Genomic DNA, 19,343 nt, shown 5'->3' with positions numbered 1-19,343 from the left:
CTGCCTGCCACCCCCTCCAAATTCCACCACCACACCCTCGTCACTCCAGCATGGCCTTTTCCCAACAAATGGGAACCTTTCTCTGATCACCTGTGGGAGGAAAACTTGCAAATGGATCAGTGCCAATAGCCATTTCTACTCAGGTTTCCACGAGACAGGTATGGCCAATCTGCTTCGTCATTGCTGAGAGTCTCAGATTTTGCTGACGTGGCCAGGGAAAGGGCTAAGTCCAGACTGGAGCGTTCTGAAAACAACCGATCTCGCTCCCCTCACGGTAATGTCACCAAATCACCCTCATTGTCTCTGACTGGGAGCTTTCATCTGTGATGCTTTCAATTGAAATTGTTTACAGACCGGAGGAGGATAGCATAGTGAACTGTCGGTGAACCATTTTTCTTCATACAGCAATGTTAGGGTTTCCTTCCTTGAATTCAGGACTGGCTTATCTTTCAGCTAGTGGACTGCAAGTCCCCTCATTCTCTGAATACATCATAAGGAAGACAAAAATCAACCTGTTGTGCCGTGATGATCAGAATTCAGCTAGATCTTGTGCTTATGGAGCATTTGATTTCAGTACACTGAACTCCAGGTACAATAGAACAGCATCATTCTCTACTGATGGGAAAATGTGTTAGAAGAGAATCTAGGCCTCATTGAGTTGGGGTGACAGGAGCACGAGGGCATTCTTCACTGATGAAATGTGTCTTTCTGTTTTCACAGAGTGAGCCCAGAGTTCGTCTAGTATTGGCGCAGCATATGCTGAGAGACATTCAGGGGATCTTGAACAGGCTGGAGGTGAGGAGCAAGCTTCTGATTGAAATGTCACACTTCCTAAATGAGCCATGTGGCCAATGGGATTTCAGTAAAATAAAACATGTGAAATGTCCACTGCAAGCAGACAACCATGAGGAATGCATCAAAATGCACGTGGCTTAAGTGGTAAAAATGGAGGCATAGTGAGAGGATTGGATCCAGTGCCAAGAGTAGGATTAGATGGGAGATTTCTTAGATTGGCAAGATGTAATTTCCAGGAATCTGCATTGACCTCTCTATTTATAAAGGTGTACAATTACAGTTTGATGATGAACTTAAAAGCTAAACCAGCCAGAAGGGCAATTGATGTTGCAGGTGCCTGTTTGGCTAGTGAGCAAGTATAGAAGAAACAAGATTCCGAAAGGACAATTGAAAAGGATGACATTTTTATGAAAAAAATGTCAGAATAGATAGATATGCGTGCTAAACTTGTACAGTTGTTAATTGAATGAACAAATGGGATGTATCCACACAGATTCTTAAAAGTGCAGCTGTGAAAATTTTTGAACGGGCAACTGGGTTTTATGGCTGGTGATATTTAGACATGAAAGCTGGGATGTGATCAATCTGTACAAGGCAATGATGTGGTGTTCCAGGCATTTATTGCAAACAGGATATTGGAGCTATGGTGCAACAGATTTATAAGGATTTACAGGAGCGATGAAAGGCTTGTGGTTCCGCTGAGACAATGCTGCCTAAGCTTTCACTTGTACTCTGTCAACACCAAGCTTTACATCACTGCCACCTCCACTGTTGGTAAATTATCAAAACTTGTATATTTAGAGATTTCCATTAATTAAGTTTAGGAAGACTGAAGCCACTATTTTCCATCTCCCTCTTCAAACTCCGTTCCCTACAGTAACCATCACCATCCTTCTCCCTGGATTAAGTCAGACTGTTCACAACATTGGTGTCACATCTGAACTTCCCAACCTCCCTTGCCCTGTCACTAAGTTCACCAATTCTTGACTGCATAATTTTGCCTGGTTTTGCTTGGGTTAGCTCAGTACTGCTGAAACCCTCAATTTTGCCTTTGTAACCTGTAGGTTTAATTCTTCCCATGCACTCTCGGCTCCCACATTCTGTCACAGAGTCGTTCAGCACAGAGGAGGCTGTTTAACCCATTGAGTCGGCCCCAGCCTATCCACACTAATCCCATTTCCAGCATTTACCTATAGACTTGAAAGGTATGACACTTCACCTGCTCATCCATACGCTTGATAAATATAGTGAGGTTTTATGCCTGTACTACCCCTGCAGGCAGTGCATTCCAGATTCCCACCACATTCTGGATGAAGAGTTTTTTCTCAAGTCCCCTGTAAACCTCCTGACCTTCACTTGGAAATGATGTCCCCTTGTTATTGACCCTGAGGGGTGAACTACTTCCTGTCCACCATGTCCATGCCCCTCATGATGTTATGCACTTCAATCAGGCCATCCCTCAGCTCTCTCTGCTCTACAGAAAACAACGCAAACCTATCCAGCCTGTTTCAGTAGCTAAAACTCTCCAACCCAGGCAACATCGTGGTGAATTTCCTCTCCATCCCCTCAGCATGATCAAATCCTTTCCTTAAACCTTAGGGCATCCAAATCTCGGACTGCGCTCTAACTCACAGCAAGACCATTACTGCCATCCTATGTTGACCTATATGGCCTGCCAGTCAAACAATGTCTTGTATTTAAAATGCCCCTTGTTTTAAAGCCCTCTGTGGCCTTCTCCCTCATATCTTATAGTTCCTGCTGTTATCTCTTGTAATTTCCTCTCCAGCTCCACAATCAACCAAAGTATCTTCACTGCTCCAACTCTGACCTGTATCCTAATTTTAATGGCTTCCACCGTTGATGAATGCATCTTCAGTTGCTGTGATCCCTCGCTCTGGAATTCTCTCCCTGCTACTCCAACTAAGGACATTTCTTTAAGTCCTGCTTCTTTGATCAAGCTGTTTGGTCATCTGACACAACAACCTGTATACTTGATTCAGTGTCACGTTTTGGTTCGTACTACCTTTACCAAGTGCCACGGGGGGTCTGATAGTTTAATAAAGATGTAATGTATAGGTTATTTTTGTTGCAGGACTGAACAGACTAGAGCTTTATTTGCTGAGTAAAGTAAAGTAGGATCTCATAGAGGCATCAAATTTAAGAAGGGCTGAAGATGATGAAGATTGAAAGATTGCTTCCACTGATTGATGAGTCTAGCAAGAACATTTATTTGGATGAAAAAAAAGGGGCGTCTTCAATTCAGAAAGATATTTGATTGTTTCAATCCCATGAATCTTGAAGAGGGATAATGTGTCCAAGGTGGGGTGCAGCCAGCTGACATTAGAGAGTGCAGCTTCCGTCTGGAACTGTTCGCAGGCTCGTTGACAGCAGCGTAGTTATAGATACAGTTCCTGCAAGCTTGGTTGCTGCCTGGGAAGAATGCTGTGGATTGCATTACAGGAGTGATATCTGACACTGAGGGAAAAATGTTAAGGAATTTAAAGTGATGTGCAAGATGATAAAAGAGTTGAGATGCTAGATTTTATTTTCCCTGTAGTTTACAGGTGCTGATGGACTTAGTATACTGCAGATAGTGGGTGAAGTGAGCTTGTACTCAGAAAGCAATCCTTTTGGGTCTTCATTAACTTTAATGTTCTCTAGAGAGAATCCTACATCCATGCCAGTGTGAAATGGCAGGTCTCCAAACAGTTGACAAGTTTCATAAATGTTTTCCCTAATGTAAAATGGAAGGCCACAGTATTCATATCCTCAGATTTTTGTTTAACACTAAAATATTTTCCATCAGGTCGCATAAATACAGGAAATAAGTTCAGGAGTCGGCCATTCAGCTTCTGAAGCCTCCCACACCGTTCAGTAAGATCATGGTTGATCTGTCCCTTCAGAAATTGAGCAGAAATATAATTGTCTGTGTTGTTTGTTTGGCTGAAAGCTTTAATCCATTTCTGGATCATGGTTCTTACAGGGTCAAAAGCTGGAGTTTAGCTCCAGCAGCAGCCTTCTGGTTATAAAATGCTGCTGTTCAGCCCTTTGCTTGAAATGACCTAGCATTAAACCTCAGTCATGACTTCGCTGACCATCACTGTTTACTTCAGGTCTGCCTTTTTATTGTCTTATTAGGAAATTAGAGGCCCTCAAAATTGTGCAGGTAGGAGGTGTGTTTATGCTTTTGTTTGGAGTGGGTTAAGATTGTATCACGTCAAACAATTGATGGGGCAACATCAGAACAAGTGCGAAAGACAGGGAGACAGAGAGAGAGACACTTGGAAGCAAAAGACAACTGCTGTAAGTCCAAAATAGAATCATAGAGTGAAAAGGTGTGGAAGGAAGGCTTTTCGTTAGGACTATCCAATTGATTCCAATCCTCTGATTTTTGTCTAGAGCTCTGAGACTTAACTTCCTTTGAAGTGTTTCACAAATTCACTTGTGAAAAATGGCAATAAGTCTGCTTCAACTGTGCTTTTAATCAGCGTGTTCCTCTCAACGAACTGAGCAGCTGACCACCGACTGGATATTGCCTCCCCCTCTACCTTATTCTTTTGCTGATTGCATTAAGTTGCGATTCTTTGACCCTTCCGCCACAGAATATCTTTTTCCTTATTTGCTCCATTGAAGTCCCACATCTCCTCTTAAACCTCTCTGTTGTCAGAAGAACCGCCCCAGCTTCTCCACTGAACTGAAGCCCCTTGTTTACTAGCAGGGCACCAGAAAACAGAAGCAGAAAACCCCCGGATGTAATAATCTGCCCCGGCTACATATATAGGGAGAGTGAGAAAATAAGTTAGCATATTCAGAGAGAAACTTGTGAAGTAAGGATCTAGAACAAAGTTCATTGTGAAGGATAACTAATGAATTGAATGAGAATGGCTGTCTGTTCATATAATTTGAAGTGATGTCAAGTATTGCATGTTTTCCGTAAGTAAAGCTCCATTCTTGAAAACCTTTCTCAGGGTCATACGAATGGCAGTCCCCAGGAGACGGCCGCACAGAGCCCAGGGGGTGCCATGGGCTTGCCAGGAGAACCTGCAACACCGACCCCTCCAGTAGTAGGAGAAACCATGGAGACATCCAGTTCGGAGCCTTCACCAGACACAACGGCCCCACCTCCAGAACCTGCGGCAGAGCATGTCTCCCAGGAGAGTACAAGCACATCAACATCCACTGAACCCAATGTGGGCTCCTCCTCAGCTACCACACAGACCGAAGAAGCTCCGCCTGGGCCCAAGTAAGTGTTGGGTGCAAACATGTTGGCAGGCAGGCCTACTGGTCGGCTTCATTTGGGACTTCTCCCTCTATTTTTTTAATGCATAAAAGTCAAATGGAGAGGAAAGGTTGGGAGACGGAGGTGTCTGTCATCATATGGTAAGTTAGTTGGTAGTTGCAAACAGTTTACACTATGCCACATCTTTGGTCATTGCGATTTTCCCAAATTCCTCCTTTCCATTATCACTGCTTCTGTTACCTGTAACCTGAAGGCCACTTGCAAAATAACTGCTAAATTCATCTGCCATTTATTTTCCATCACTACTTCTCCAGATTGGCTTTCTATAAAACATGGGCTTACTCTGATAGCTGTTTTCTCTCTTAAATATTTATAGAAACACTTAGTACAGTTTTGGGTGGACAGCTAAACAGCGCTGCAACGAGTGATTTCTTGCCTTTATCATTTCTACCCAAACCGTTTCCACATTCCCCTCTATTGTGCTAACACCGTCGTTAATTAACAGAGCCACCCCTCCTCAATTTCCTACTTTTCTGTCATTGGAAAATGAATGTACCCTTCCAAGTTTCAAGTCCCAATCCCATGTCAGCCTGTATCCATGCCTCTGTAATAGGTAGCCGAATGTATGTACTTATTTCTATTTGTCCTGTTTTAATTGGCATGTGCATTCAGACAGGTTTTCATTTTAGTGATAATGGGAACTGCAGATGCTGGAGAATCCAAGATAACAAAGTGTGGAGCTAGATGAACACAGCAGGCCAAGCAGCATCTCGGGAGCACAAAAGCTTTTGTGCTCCTGAGATGCTGCTTGGCCTGCTGTGTTCATCCAGCTCCACACTATATTATCTCAGGTTTTCATTTTATCCTTTTGCTCTTTCTGGTAAATTTATGTCTTATTTGTTGGCAAGGTTTATACACTGTATCCCTTACTGTCATGGTCTGTTTATCATTACCTGCATTAGTGCCTTTCTCCTTGGCATTAACCATACTCTTTTATTCACTATGTTTTCCCAAATTTGATCCTTTATGCTTATTAAGTGTGAAATCCTCTCTACTTTCATGATTGCATGGTTGACCCAGTAAATTCAGGTGGAGAACACTTCATAACTGATCCTATTTTTCCTAGCATTGGTGCTACTGCCCCATGAACCAGAGCCCACTTTTCCCAAACAATTCTTTGAACCATGCTTTGGTGTCTCTAATTATGCCAAATTACACTTGACTCTGCTAACATTGTGACTACTGAAATTTCTGCTTACTTAGGTGTCAACATAGATTGATGTATCACACCCAGTGACACACTATCTCATTCTGTTGAAGCCACTGGACTCAATGTTACTTCCATCTTCTCACAGATGCTGCCAGACCTGCTGAGTTCTGTAGCACTTTCTGTTTGTATACGTCGTTTCCCTTCCTTTTCTACCTTGCTTAAACACCTAATTCTGCACTCTGTTGCAGATATTTTGATGTCAAATTGTTCAAACATGTTATGACATACCCCTTGGAGAGGGTGAACTTGAACTCAGGCTTTCTAACCCAGTACTCTACCACTGTGCCACAAGACCCCTTGTATTATAAATTGGACTACATTAGCTACTTTTTTATTTGTTCCTAATAAGAATGGCCCACCTAGTGCGGAACTGGTTGGAACTGCTTTAGTTAAGTCCACTTGTTCTTCCACTAAGGCAGTGAACGATAGCAATTTACATGTTAGATTTCAGTTAAATGCCGAAAGCAAGCTACAAACAAAATCAGAATTGTATTCAAATTTGGACTTTCTTACCTGCCAACTGCAAACATGAGTTTAAAAAACATCAAAATTAGAATAAACATAAAGTATCTGGTTCATACATGTGTAGCTGCACCCTGGGTGGAGTACTGGAGCTAAAGCCAACGTATGCTGTTTGCCATACAGTTGCTATGATGCTTGTATTATGGGGTCTTTCATTATGATTGAGCTAAGGTAGACTGCTCTTTTTTAACCTATGTTTAATGTGAAATGTTCTGGTGGCTCAACTCTCACCAACAATCAGTGATCAAAGGACTATTTAAAACAAAAAGCAGAGGAGGTGACCTCTGCCTGTTGTTTCCAACAGGGCAGGAAAGCTTGCTAATGGCAAGGAGAATGTGTAGCAAATCTACTTCCTGTGCTTTTCATTTCCTAAGCTATGTTGTGGTTGAATGTGATTTTTAAAAAGTAAAATCAGTGAACTATCTCAGAACTCTTCCCTGAATGAAGTCCTGGGGTCATCAGGACTTTATTAATAGGTTGGCCAGGGCCACTCCTTCTGTGCCTGCTAATGGGCACCTCAGCATTTTATTTCACTCAGACATCATGTGAACATCAGAGGTAATTTTTGCCCATTCATAATTGCTTTCTGAGAAGACGATGGTGGTGAGCTGCCACCTGGAATCACTGCAGTCAGTGTGGTTTATGTACTCTTAATATTTTTCTTTTGTGATTTGATGCAACTGAGTTTACATGTATTTTCTGTCTGAAAAGAACAACACGCTGTTTATTGATATAAGTAACTTCAAGTGCACACAGGTATACCACATTGGAAGCATGACTCATCAATCAGCATAATTGTTCTCACATTCAGGATTATTTAGCGAATGGCCTCCAACCATGGCTCCACATCTAATATCGAACGTTGCATTGTGAATTTTGAAGCCATGGGCGGCTTGTTACTTGACGGGTGAAGAACAACCGAAGGGATATGTTGTTATATGTTAGATACATGAAGGGATAGACACGGCTCTGTTCTTTGCAAACAGAAAGATTATGCACGAGAAGTGCCTGTTTCAACTCATCAAAGCGATGACAGCCATTCTGTACTTAATTTCTCAGGGCAGTGCCTTGGGCAGACGGTCAACCTGCTTGGTCTTAAAGTTTAAACTAAGTTTGCCAGTTAACTGTCCGTCATCTTCTGACTACTGCATTCTCCAAGACACTACCTCCACCGATTAGTATCGCTTGCCAACAATCAGTGCTTTCTCTCTTTCATTGTTCTTTCCCCATTTTTACTCGTCCTAATGAGTACAGGATGAAATTATTTGAGAAAATTTATTTAGTAATACTCAAGTTGTATTCTACCAAAATGCTATAAGTGAATTTCCTTTGCAAAAAAGTTTTGGCAAAGTACAAAATTTAGACGTGAGTAAAGAGGACTGTTTTATCCACTTGGCATTTGTTCATGACCATCGAATGTACTAAAACACTTCATAGTCAATTAATTACTTACCAGTGCAGTCACCGTTGAAGATACAGGAGGCAGTTTTAATTCAGCAAACACTCAAACAGCCATGTGACCATGACAGAATTATCTATTTTTTATGTGTGGTGTTGATTGAGGGATCAATGTTGGAAACTGCAATTTGGTGGGGGTGGTGGTGCAGTCGCTGCCTGGCCCCTTCCATTGAAATCGTACCAAGGGATTTAATGAATCCATCTGAGCAGGTGATGGTACCTTGGACTTGCACCAGTTTTAACCATTCAGATGACACATCAAACAGTATAGTACTCCCTCAGTACTGCACTGGAATATCAGCCTTATTTTCAGTGCTCACGCCCTCCTTTGGGATTTGAACACCTTGTGAAAAGAGGTGAAAATGCTTCCCCCTGAATAAAGGCTCATTACAATCTAAATTGCAAACTGTTCAGTTAATTACTGAAGACGTCTCAAATCCTAGAGACCACAAATTAATAGATATGAAATTCGGGATAAGAATGGAACTTTTTCATCTAACAGGGAATAATAATCAATAGGTAGGATACAAAGGATGTTGAAGTAGAATATTTCAATGGTAACAGGCTTTTCTTTCAGAAAGGGGAAACCATGAAACGCAGTAGGAATTCAGACCGTTAAAGTGGCAAGATTTTTTGACTTCTTGCTCTCTCTCTCTCTCTCTCTCTTTCAGCCACCCGTCCCCCACAGAGTACCTTGAGGTTCTGACTGAGCTCCAGAGGGTAGAGTCGAGACTGCAACCATTTGTGCAGCGGTACCAGGAGATCCTGAGCACAGCCACGACTGCGGATTACAACAATAATGTACGTCACCAAGTTGTAACACCCCTCCTGCTCTTTCTGTTTCCCTTTCTGCTGCTGAAAGACCTTCAACTTCCAAACTTTACCCCAGGATAAATGCTGTTTAGGCCAGAGAGGAAGTTCTTCACTCTGGTGGTGGCGAATCGTTGGAATTCTCCATCCCACGAATGCTAAGTCAATTAATGTATTTTGGTCTGATGTGGAGGTGCTGGCATTGGGCTGGGATGGACAAGATCAAAAATCATATGATGCCAGGTTATAGTCCAAGAAGTTTATTTGAAAACACCAGCTTTCGAAGCTTTGCTCCTTCCTCAGGTATAGAGTAGAAGAGGAGGTATGTCGAAACAGAATTTATAAGTAGGGAGGTAGCTACCCTAAAAATGGTTCGCTGACCACCTTCTGTTAACTCTTTGATCAGTTAGAAAGGAGGGGCAGATTTCTACTAATTAAAATGCAAATCCTTTTAATTTCTTTCAAGTCATTGCCTGCGTGTGTGTGAGAGAGTATATAGTGTGGTGGGGTCACCTGTAGCGTGATATGAACCCAAGATCACAGGTGAGGCTGTCCTCTCTCTCAAACACACGCGCATGCACACCCTCTCTCACGCACACTCTTTGTCTCATGTCCACACGCAAATCTATGGGATGAATTATTTCATCCAAATGTATTTGTAAATACATCCTTTTTTTTTCAAAAAGATAAAACCAGTCTCTCTCCAGGTTAAAACACAGACAGATTCTAAACAACGCCTCACATCTAAAATGCATGGTCTGATCTGAGATGTCACCTCTTGTACACATTATTAAAACCTTTAATTATCTCGTGGCGATGACCTGAAAGAACTTCTGGGATTTAAATTATAATAAGTAGAAACCTGTGACTCCGTTCTAATCGATTAAAAATTCAACAGGAGGCAGTCAGCAAACCATTTTTAGATTGTTACTTTTTCTGCTTATAAATTCTGTGTCGGTGCACCTCCTCTTCCACACTACACCTGAGGAAGGAGCAGAGCTACAAAACCTAGTGTTTTCAAATAAACCTGTTGCAACTATAACCTGACATTGTGTGACTTAAAACCTAGGTCAATAAACTCTTGGACCCTGAGGGAATCAAGGCATCTGAGGAGCGGGACTGGGTTGACAATCGGCCATTCGCTGCCATTCGCTGCGATTCGTGTGTTCGAATTCCATATACCTGCCTCCGCCCCATTTCCCAGGCTATCAAAAAATCTGATCTTGAATTAAAAGTTCTCAGATGAGTTAGCAGCTGATGCTTTTTTTGTGCAGCATTTCACCCATCCTTTATGTGACAAAACATTTCCTGATTTGTGAGCCAGACTCTTGATTTTGTACTTGCAGCTATTTTGGCCCAATGTGTCCATGCCAGCACTGTGCAGAAGAAACCCACCTGATTTCCACTGTTCTGCCCTTTCCCTGTAAAGCTGTCAGATTTCCCCTCTGTAGATTATTAGCCAATTTTTTTTTGCTTTAAATCCGCCTCTACCGCATAATCAAGGCAGTGTATGGCATATCATAATCAGTTCTTAAAAAAGATTTTCCTTGCATCGCTGTTGTTTCTTTATCTGTAATTGCCTTAGTTTGGTGACTTTTGTTTCCTGACCCTTCTGCTCATGGAAACAGTTCCCTCCTGTCTACTCTGTCCTGAGCACTGAAGATAATATAGTCCTGTCCTGCATTTTCCCCTCCTGCAAAAAATTTTCATTTTCCAACACCCAATCCGAAAGATGTCGTTAAAATTGCCACTTAACAATTAAGTGGCTGGAAATAAATTATGCTTCCCGTACACCTCCCTTCCCATCTGCTGTGTTGCCCTAGTTGCTAAATTTGTGTCTAGGTTTCAATAACACGAAGAACTGCGAATACTGGAAATCTTAAACAAAACCAGAAAAGGCTGGAGAAGCTCTGGCCTGGCAGCTTCTTTGGAGAGGGGCAGAGTTAAAATTTCAAGTTCAGTGATGCTTGATATTCTGGTATCCAAAGATATGCATGTTTGGATTGCGCCATGCTAAATTGCCGCATGGTCCAGGGATGTGCGGGCTAGGTGGGTTAGCCGTGGGAAATGCAGGATTACAGGGATAGGGTAGGGGGTGTGGGTCTGGGTGGGATGCTCTTCAGAGGGTCAGTGTGGACTCATTGGGTCAAGTGACCTGCTTCCACACTGTAGGATTCCAGGATTCTGATGAAGTTCTTTCCACAGATGCTGCCAGACATACTGAGTTCCTCCAGAGCTTTGTTTTTGTTTGATTCTAGGTTGTCCAGCTCTGGTCACTGATGAGTTGTACCAGTTAAATATATAAATACACCCTGTGACCTACTGTACGCAGATCTTGGTGGCTCTATGTTGAATCCCTAGCCTGCTTTAACCGTCCTCTCTGTGGCTAGCAAATTAAAAATGCTGCGTTTGGATTTAAATTGCCTGAAGTTGTGTGAGCCTGACTTGCTATCTCAACTCACAGCTGAAGTATACTCACTTGGACTGCGGTGCTAAATGATAGTTGCACCTCCATGGGCCTGTACCTTGCCCAGAATTGTCAGCACCTTTCGAGAGAACTAGAGATGAAAACTGGGAGAAATCAGATGAATGACTGTTGTGCAGTATTTGTTGTAACCTTCCTTTCTTGCCCTTCCTTCCAACAGACTGAAGGCAGAGAAGAAGACCAGAGGATCATCAACCTTGTCGGAGAAGCCCTTCGTTTCTTGGGCAACACCTTTGTGGCTCTGTCTGACCTCCGGTGTAACTTGGCAGCTAACACTCCCCGTCACCTGCACGTAGTGAGACCTATGTCCCATTATGCCTCCCCTGTGGTGCTGCAGCAGGCTGTGCCCATTCAGGTGAGTTACCACACACTGGCTGTTCAGGTGTGCAAGAGTGCAGATGAGTTGGTCACCGATGGCTCTTGCAACTTTTTGGAAGCACCTTGGTTTGTGAGCACTCCATCCTGTGTGCTGCTAAGTAATTTTGACCAGCGTAGTTCTAGGAACGAGTTTTAATTTACCAAGCCCAATCCTTGTCCGTCTGACTGTTCCAGTGAAGGCTGTTTCTCAGCCACAGCATCAGATGGGCACTAATCCAAGTCACATGACACTTCTGCTTTATCTCTGCATAGCCCACAGGAGCAGGCCATTCAGCCCCTCTCTTCTGCAATGATCTGACAGCATTGTCATCACTTCAACTCTCATCCTTTTTTAGAGACTGTCCTCTTTGAGACCAGGCAATACCCCTGTCTGCCCATAACCCACCAGCACAAAAATGTTGCTTATCAAAGCGCTGCTTGAGGAAGTCAGTTGATTTTATGATAAAATAAAAACAGAAAACGCTGGAGAAACTTGGCCCGTTTGGCTGCATCTGAGAGAGGGGAAGCGTTAACGTGCCCAATATAACTTCTTCAGAACTGGAAGATAAGGGGAAATGTGCAATGGGTTTTATATTGTCCAGGGAAGCAATGGCTTACTGGTATTATTGCTGGACTGTTAATCCAGAGACCCAGGTAATGTCCTGGGGATCAGGTTGGATTCCCGCTGCGCTGGATCATAGAATTTAAATTTGATGAAAATCTGGAATTAAGAATCCAATGATGACTGAAACCATTATCGATTGTTGAGGAAATTCTGTCTGGTTCCCTAATGTCCTTTAGGGAAGCAAACTGCCATCCTTACCTGGTCTGGCCTCCATCTGCCTCTAGGCCCACAGCAACATGGTTGATTCTTAACTGCTGTTTGGGCAGTTAGGGAATAAACACTGGTCTAGCCAGCAATGCTGATATCCCATTAATAAAAATATAAGTATGGGACAGGGAGAGGAAAGAATAGCTAGAACAGAAGGGATGGTCAAGGGAAGGTTAGAGGATGAGGCAGATTAGATACCATAGATGTCGCAGAAACCAAAATACAAAGAGATTGTTAATGATTATGAAGAAGAGTACGTGTTCATGGCAGAGTCTATGTATTTAAAATGATAATCTGGAGTCGATAGGTGTAGTAATAATTTTGATTTGCAGAACGTTTTTGTTAAGGATCCCAAAGTAGGTTAGCTAGCAAAAGTAAAACATTGAGGTAGGAGGTAATGTACTGATATGGATTAAGGATTGGCTAAAGAACGGAAAACGGAGGGTAGGAATAAATGGATTGTACTAACATTGGCAGACTATGTTTGGTGGAGTACCACAAGAATCCAGGACTTGCAAGCCAGCTATGTATATGCTTTGGACTTGAGGCCCCAATGTAATATTCCAAAATTTGCAGATGGTACGAAGCTAAGCAGGAATGTTTGATGTCAGGAAGATGTAAAAAAATTTTCAGGAGGATTATGGACTGGTTTAGTGATTGGGCAAGGACATGGCAGATAGAACATAATGAGCAGTTATCCACTCGCAGGAAAAAACAATGTTTAAAATATTTCTTAAATGGTGAGGAGTTGGAAAGTATATTTGGACAAGGGGATTTGAGTGTCCTCATCAATAAGCCGTAACAGTGCATTAGTCTTTATTACAAGAGGATTTGAGTCCATGAGTGGTGAAATCTTGCTTCAGTTGTGTAAGAGCTGGGTTAGACTGCACCTGGAGTCCTGCGTGCTGTTTTGTCCTCCTCATTTCAGGAAGTATTGTCATGGCAGAAATGCAGCGAAGGTTCATCAGACTTGTTGGGTTGGTGGCACTGTCCTATGAAGCGAGATTGCGAAATCATTGAAACTTCCAAAATATGTAGAGCATTAAACAGGGTAGATGCAGGTATGATGTATTCCATGATTGCGGAGTCTAGACCAATGCATAATTTATAAAGAAGGGGCCTCCCACTGAGGACCAGGCTGAGGTGAAATATTCTTACTTAGAGGGTTGTGAACCTTTGAAAGCTACCTCGAGAGCTGTAGAATCTCAGTGGGTGACTATGTTAAAGTGGATGCTGATACATGTTTGATTATCGAGTAGACAGGTGTAGTGTGGGTAAAAGACATCAAAATGTTTTACTGATCATGATTGTGTTTGATGGCAGAGCAGGCTGGACGAGTTGAATATCCCACTACTGCTCAGCTAGGTCAGTGCTGCTGAAAGCAAAACCAAGAAAACTGGACACCAGACTGAATGGAGGTGTTTGGCAAAGTTGTCACCCTATCTGCGTTTTTCATCTTAAAATTGAGGAGACTTAAGTATAAGCAGGGAATACTGAAAGACGTGCAAGTAAAGTGCTGCTTCTCCTGGTAGCAGTGTTTGGGGCCTTGGTTAGCGCTATGGTAAATATTTCCTAGAATAGCATGGAAAAGTGCTGTTGGAGATGGATGAGTCGTTGCAGGCAATCAAAAAAACGTGCAGGATGTGCTGGAGTGAACGGTCTCTGCATAATGCTGACAGAAATGGAAGGTGTTTTGATGTGACAGAAATGGCAAAGGATGATCCTTTTAGTGAAGAGGCTGATGGGATGAAATGTGAGGACAAAGGGAATCCTAGCATACTTCTGGGAGAAGGAGAAAGGCAGAAATGAGAAAAATGGTTTGGACTTGGTTTCGATGAATTGTCTTGTTTTCATTCAAAAGTGTAATTGCATGTCATAATGAGCTTTTGATCTTAAATATTCCTATGTTTTTAAGAACCTCATGTTGCCTCAGTCTTTATTGAGGAAAGGGAGCAGATGGGTAAGGACCTGGCATGTTAAGTATGATCTGAAGTGGACCATTTGTCGTCTCTGCCTCACTGTTAAAATCATGGCTGTTCTTTAGCACTAATTTGTCTTGCCCGCTTTTTCTCTGTATCCCTCGATTGGCTTAATTTCCAAGAGTCTATCAATCTCCAGCTTAAAAATGTTCAACAACTGAGCATTTGCCTCTCTAGTGAATTCCAACAATTCTAAACCCTCTGACTAAAGATATGCCTCCTCATCTTTGACATAAGAAGCCAACATTTTATCTGAAGGTAAGGGTTAAGGGTTAAAGTAGCATATCCAACCAATGGGGGTGGTGCAGGACAAGGAGATTGCTTCTGTCGGTCCTGGATCTCTTTCAAAGTGTGTGTTGCTCTGAAACCTTGCTGAGCTACCATACGTGTGTATCCCACCTCCCAGATACTAAAATTGCAATTTCTTGCCATTTCAGCAGATCAATGTTGGAACAACCGTCACCATGACAACTAACGGCAGTCGGACACAGCACATGGCCGAGGGGCAGGCAACGTCCCCACCCACTGCCAACACCACTCCTGCTGCCCAGCCGCAGGGCACAGATTCACGGGAAGCGCCAGAGACCCAGGGGTCGCAGGCACAGACTCAGACTCCACATCCCCGGGTCATCCGCATTACACACCAAACCATGGAGCCTGTTGTCATGATGCAAATGAATCTTCAAGGAGGTATGGTCAAGATGTTGCAAGGGCTGTAATAGCCAGGAGGTCTCCATTCTGGATTTCTAGTTGCTTTTGTCTAGGACTTGAATTTAAAAATCTGTGTTCAAGGAAAAGAGGATATGCTTTAGCAAGGTGTTGTCTAACTCATGACTCCATTGTTTTCATGGTAGTCCATTAAGTTAAAGTGGTAGCCTGTCTTGTGATACATTTGCCTCTGCAGCGTTTCTGACTCACTTAACATTATTTCACGTCACATCTGAGACTTGGGCAGTGCACTGTCTTCTTTTTAGTCCCATTATTCCACAGGTTACAGCATAAATATTTAACTGGCCATGAGGAAAATTGGTTAAAACAACTGTATACTTACTATATATTAGACTTGGAATAAAAAAAACTATCCAAACATCCTTTTCTTTATTAAAGTCAAAATTATTGATTTAATTTAAAACAAAATTTATTTAATGAGGCTATGAAATTGATTAATATCCTTAAGTTTGTAATATGAAAGTAAAAATGTTTACTCTTTTAATCTTATGCTTGCACATGCACATGCACACCAGGTAAAGGAGAAAAAGAAATCTCTTTGCAGCAATTCATATTGTCGGACTGAAAACGCTTTTGGCCATCAGGAGTTTTTGCTTTTGGGAACTGCTAAGATGCAAAATTTTCAGATGGCTTTTGGTATGATGTTCTGGCATGTGTCACCAAACATAGGCAACTCGCTCTGGAATCTTGGCAGATGTAGCTTGCTCAAGAATCACACCAATAAGAACTCTGTCATTCACGCGCTGTTCAAGCAGTTATTTTGGGTTTTGTGCCGAATTCACCACAAAGGTGCTTTAGAACCAGGAGTGATGGACAGCTTGTTCTGTAACAGGCTTCTCCCAACTGAACTCAAAATATCTCCAAGCCTACAAAACAAGCCCAAAACCCAGTCATGAAATTAATCACGTTTTCCCTTTCATTGGATCTTTTTTAAAAAACACAAATCTGGATCTATACAATTTTTTGGAATGTAGTTCACAAAATTGATTAAACATGAAACCATCGTAGCACATAGATGTATCACTGTGTCTGAAAGGTGTTTTTTTTATCTGTTTCGCTGGTTAGATTCTGCTGCGCCAGGGAATGCTTCTGCAACTGTGTCATCTGCAACAGGCAATTCTGGCCCAGGTAAGTGCCTGGTTAGTGCAACAACACCACTGTAAAACATTCATTCCATGCCCTCACTAAGTGTCAGATAATACTAGAGGAACGGACTGGAGACTGAAAATGGGCATGATCTACCTGCAGGCAACTGAGAAAGTTGTAACAATGTACTCTGTATCTTTGAGTTCTAAAGCCTTTTCTCTAAATAGTGCCTTTTGTGAACTCCGAGTGCCACAATGCTCTTGACTGTCAAGTGCTACTTTACAAATTCTTTTTGTCTTCAAGATGACGGCTGACCATGTTCATAGCAGACCAAGCAGCATCTTAGGAGCACAAAAGCTGACGTTTCAGGCCTAGACCCTTCATCAGATACTGCTTGGCCTGCTGTGTTCATCCAGCTCCATACTTTGTTATCTCGGATTCTCCAGCATCTGCAGTTCCCATTATCTCTGACCATATTCGCTGTGCGTTACATTAGGTGGAGTTTCGGTGGGTATGTAACTAAGACACCTTGTGTTCAGGGGATATCACAAGATAAATGCATTTTGGATGAATTGCCTGCTCAGACTCTACCCTGTTCATTTTCCTTGTGTGCAACTGAAATGTACTACTTTCAGTGGAGACTGTGCTATCATCTCTGAAGTAGTGGCTGTGTGAACTTTAATGCCCAACAGAGAGAGCAGATGCTTGTTTTCAAAGCGAAAAATCTTCCACGTCTGCTTTTGCTGCTGTTAATATCCTGTATGCCTAATCCCAGAAGTATTGTATTTTACAGAACCTTCGTTTTTTGCTGTTTTGCCCAATCTGTCACCTTTTACTTTTGTGTACAATTGAAACAGCATGTTCTCAATGATACTTGGGCTGGGTCCCTATATTCTGATCTTGCTCCTTTCACAGAACTAATAACCACTGTTGGCTGATATCCAGTTGGTACTAGCTGCAGCTGCGCTGAAAGTGTAACTCAGTCCTGCCGTCAGGCACTAATTCTGCTCAGTCAACACCTTCTATTGCTATCTGCACCGATAATCCAGTTTGTCATGCAGTGATGTTTATTCATTCTTCCCTGTCAGCACCTTTGTGAGTGTTAGTCTTCATTCCCCGCTTCTTTTCAGTTACCAGATTACATTGAAAAGAAGCGGGGGAAACAAAAACAAAACTATCTGCTTAATCAGAATTCTTTTTGTTGTTTTCTTATAATAATCACTACTCTTGCGGTGTGGCTACAAAACGGGTGCCTACCCGATAGTGTGGAAATTTTCCCAGGCATGTCCTGTCCACAAATGGCAGAATGAATCCAATCTGGATTAATTTGGTCTCAATCATCAGAAAAGTAATGGAAGGTGTAACTGATGACGTTAATGAGCAGCACTTAAATAGCACAAACCTGCTCACCATTGCGCAGCTTGACTTGCATCGGGCGCATTTGGCTGCAGGTGTTATGGCAGCCTTGCTTCACAAATGGGCAAAGGAGCTGAAATCAATGGGTGACGGTCTGTCCTCGTCGAGACATCCTTTAAGCATTTGTAGCATCGGGAAGCTCACGAAAACTGGAGGCAGTACGAAGCTGAGTTAGGAAGCTGAACTGATTGAACTCAGACCCGAGACACAGCTAATACAGGGGCAAGTGGCTGTGGAAGTCTGTCATCCTTTGGCCCAGGCCATCACTGCAAGAGTTCCTTAGAATAGATATTTTCTAATCAGAAATGCTTTTAAACGCCTCCCAAGCCTCAGGTTTCTCTGGATAGTGCACGTTTGCAGCTGCTTCATAATGACCTTCCCTCCAGTCCTCCCTAAGGTTGAAGAGGAAATAGTAGTATTTGCTAATGTGTAAAGTTTTACACTGTGCAACTGCCAGACAATTGCCATAGGGTTAACCTGAGAGAATCTAACCATCTTCCCCTAACATTGACTGATATCATCACCAAATCCCACACTATCGCCATGTTGAGATGAGGATGTGGGTTATTGTTGACAAGAAATTTAGTTTGCCTCACCTAATCAATACTGTCTGCATAAGCAGGCCAGAGTCTGGGAGTTCTGCAGAAAATAACTCCTCTCTATCTCCACTAAACCTGTCCATCACCTACCACCAGTCACAAGGTTTCTGGCATACTCACCACTTGCCTGGTGAGTGCAGCCTCACAACACTCAAGATGCTCATCATCATCCATGTTAAACCAGCCTACTCAATCATCACCCGTCTACAACCTTCCACATGTACTGCCCCCTGTCACCCTCTGATTTAAGCACACAATGGCAGCAGTGTACACATATTCAAGATGTACTGCATTAATTTTATCAAGGTTCCTTTCAGTACTTTTCAAACCAGTGACTGCTATCAGCGAAAAGGACAACATCAGCAGAAGCATGGTACCTTTCCCAAGTTGTGTACATTCCAGTTTGGAAACCTATCTCTCTTCCATCAGCGTCATTGGGTCAAACTCCTGGAACTCCCCCTCTAATAGCATTGTGGGTGTACCTGTACCCTGTAGCAGTTCGAGAAGGCAAGTCACCACCGCCTTTTGCAGGACCATTGCACATCCTCCCCAGGAATGCCCACATCCCATGGAAGAGCTTTTTTTAAAATCGCATACAACTGATAGAAGGCCTCAGCCCTTATTTAATCTCAACTTTACAAAAATTCCTACATAGATATTAGAAATAAGCGAGAAAAGGGTGTTTTTGCTTGCATGCAAAGTAAGTCTGAGCTTTTGTGAGATAATTCTGCCACTTCCTCAGTCACACCAAGTGAATAATGATAA

General features: G+C 42.5%; 1 protein-coding gene across 6 annotated transcripts in view; it reads left to right on the top strand.

Annotated features, from left to right (window-relative positions):
- LOC125446472 (large proline-rich protein BAG6-like) overlaps positions 1 to 19,343 on the top strand; it is a 96,585-nt gene that overhangs the window by 52,715 nt on the left and 24,527 nt on the right. For 5 of the 6 annotated variants that reach the window (XM_048520069.2, XM_048520071.2, XM_048520075.2 and 2 more), the window contains 6 exons: positions 721 to 795; positions 4,764 to 5,038; positions 8,957 to 9,086; positions 11,741 to 11,935; positions 15,186 to 15,438; positions 16,543 to 16,605. In XM_048520069.2, the coding sequence (XP_048376026.2) occupies positions 721 to 795; positions 4,764 to 5,038; positions 8,957 to 9,086; positions 11,741 to 11,935; positions 15,186 to 15,438; positions 16,543 to 16,605 (991 nt within the window). The remainder of the gene's footprint in view (positions 1 to 720; positions 796 to 4,763; positions 5,039 to 8,956; positions 9,087 to 11,740; positions 11,936 to 15,185; positions 15,439 to 16,542; positions 16,606 to 19,343) is intronic. The other variant, XM_048520070.2, reaches the window with a different exon arrangement.

This window comes from Stegostoma tigrinum, chromosome 34 (assembly GCF_030684315.1).
Source record: "Stegostoma tigrinum isolate sSteTig4 chromosome 34, sSteTig4.hap1, whole genome shotgun sequence".
Taxonomy (NCBI): Eukaryota; Metazoa; Chordata; class Chondrichthyes; order Orectolobiformes; family Stegostomatidae; genus Stegostoma; species Stegostoma tigrinum.
The sequence above is the reverse complement of the archived record's forward strand: the minus strand, read 5'-3'. Positions and strand labels throughout refer to the sequence as shown.